We start from the raw sequence: 1,148 nt of genomic DNA, 5'->3' as shown, positions 1-1,148 counted from the left end.
GTACATATCTTCATAGAAATCTACGCGAGTTTGTTCTCTCACGGCCTTTTACGGATATATTTGTACATATATTGTCGATATAAAAACCTAGAAAACAGAGTTATTCTCTCATACTTCTTATTGCACTAAGTCGTATATCTCGGACGGTTGATGCGGGAGCATCTGCACCGATATCGATCATGATGTATATCGATACATGCAGACATTGTTACAGCTACATCTGACATCACTTCAAAGTGATTAGAATCCCGTTCTAGCATATACACAAGAATTTAACTTCATGAAAGTAATATTAATTCCTAGCGCGGGCGGCTTTTGTACTTGTTCACATGATCAGCATCCTGGGTTCGGGGTCGCTTGAGGTGATTTGCTAGGGCATATGTTTTACGAAGAGAGTGGTGACAATTACCTCATATTTGCAGCACATGTCGAGCTATCTAAACGATTTCTTGTGCGAGTCAATTCGTTCTTGTCTGACTATTCCGATGTCTTAGCTCACATATATCGTCAATTGTACGCCTCTCTACAAACTCTCAGCAGGTACAACTCAGGGAACAACCCTGTGGGGAACAACAACACGGGACACAGCGGTGCAAGCGCTGGCCATGTGGGGAACATGGGGTTCGTTAATCCCTTGGATGGCAGTCAGTCACGGACCGGAAGCATAATGGACGACCGAGCTATGGGGAGGACTTTTAGCGGAGGTCTGACCAACATGCGGCACACACAGAGCTACGCCAATAATATGGGCATGGCAAGTGGCAACACCACCAACAACAACAACAACAGCATGCAGAATAACAACCAATATCATAATCTCACACCACCCATGTCGCAGCAAAAGCACGCGCGTTCGTCGTTTGATCTTGCAGGAATGGCTACGACACAGAATATAAATCTCGAACAAACAAGGGCGCAAAGTGCCAGGGGTATACAGACACAGACTTCTCTGCCGAGCTACAACCCACACAATCAAGCAGGAAATGGTCCAGCGAACAACGCCAGGGACGAGTTCTTTGGATTGGCTGACTCTTCGGTAGGTATTCAATCGTGGCGGATATATATACATATAAATAGTAGGTATATATATATATATATATATATATATATTTTATAGATATATAGATATACAAGTATATACATACGTA

The 1,148-nt window shown here is 43.2% G+C and overlaps 1 protein-coding gene across 1 annotated transcript; it reads left to right on the top strand.

The window, feature by feature from the left end:
* Positions 1-540: 540 nt before the first annotated feature.
* SARC_16826 (hypothetical protein) lies at positions 541-1,036 on the top strand (the record flags this gene model as incomplete). The annotated part of the gene is made up of 1 exon (XM_014289070.1): positions 541-1,036. A coding segment is annotated over one exon (496 nt), but the record flags the coding sequence as incomplete, so codon positions are not given.
* Positions 1,037-1,148: the final 112 nt, after the last annotated feature.

This window comes from Sphaeroforma arctica (assembly GCF_001186125.1).
Source record: "Sphaeroforma arctica JP610 unplaced genomic scaffold supercont1.8985, whole genome shotgun sequence".
In the NCBI taxonomy this organism is placed as follows: Eukaryota; class Ichthyosporea; order Ichthyophonida; genus Sphaeroforma; species Sphaeroforma arctica.
The sequence above is the reverse complement of the archived record's forward strand: the minus strand, read 5'-3'. Positions and strand labels throughout refer to the sequence as shown.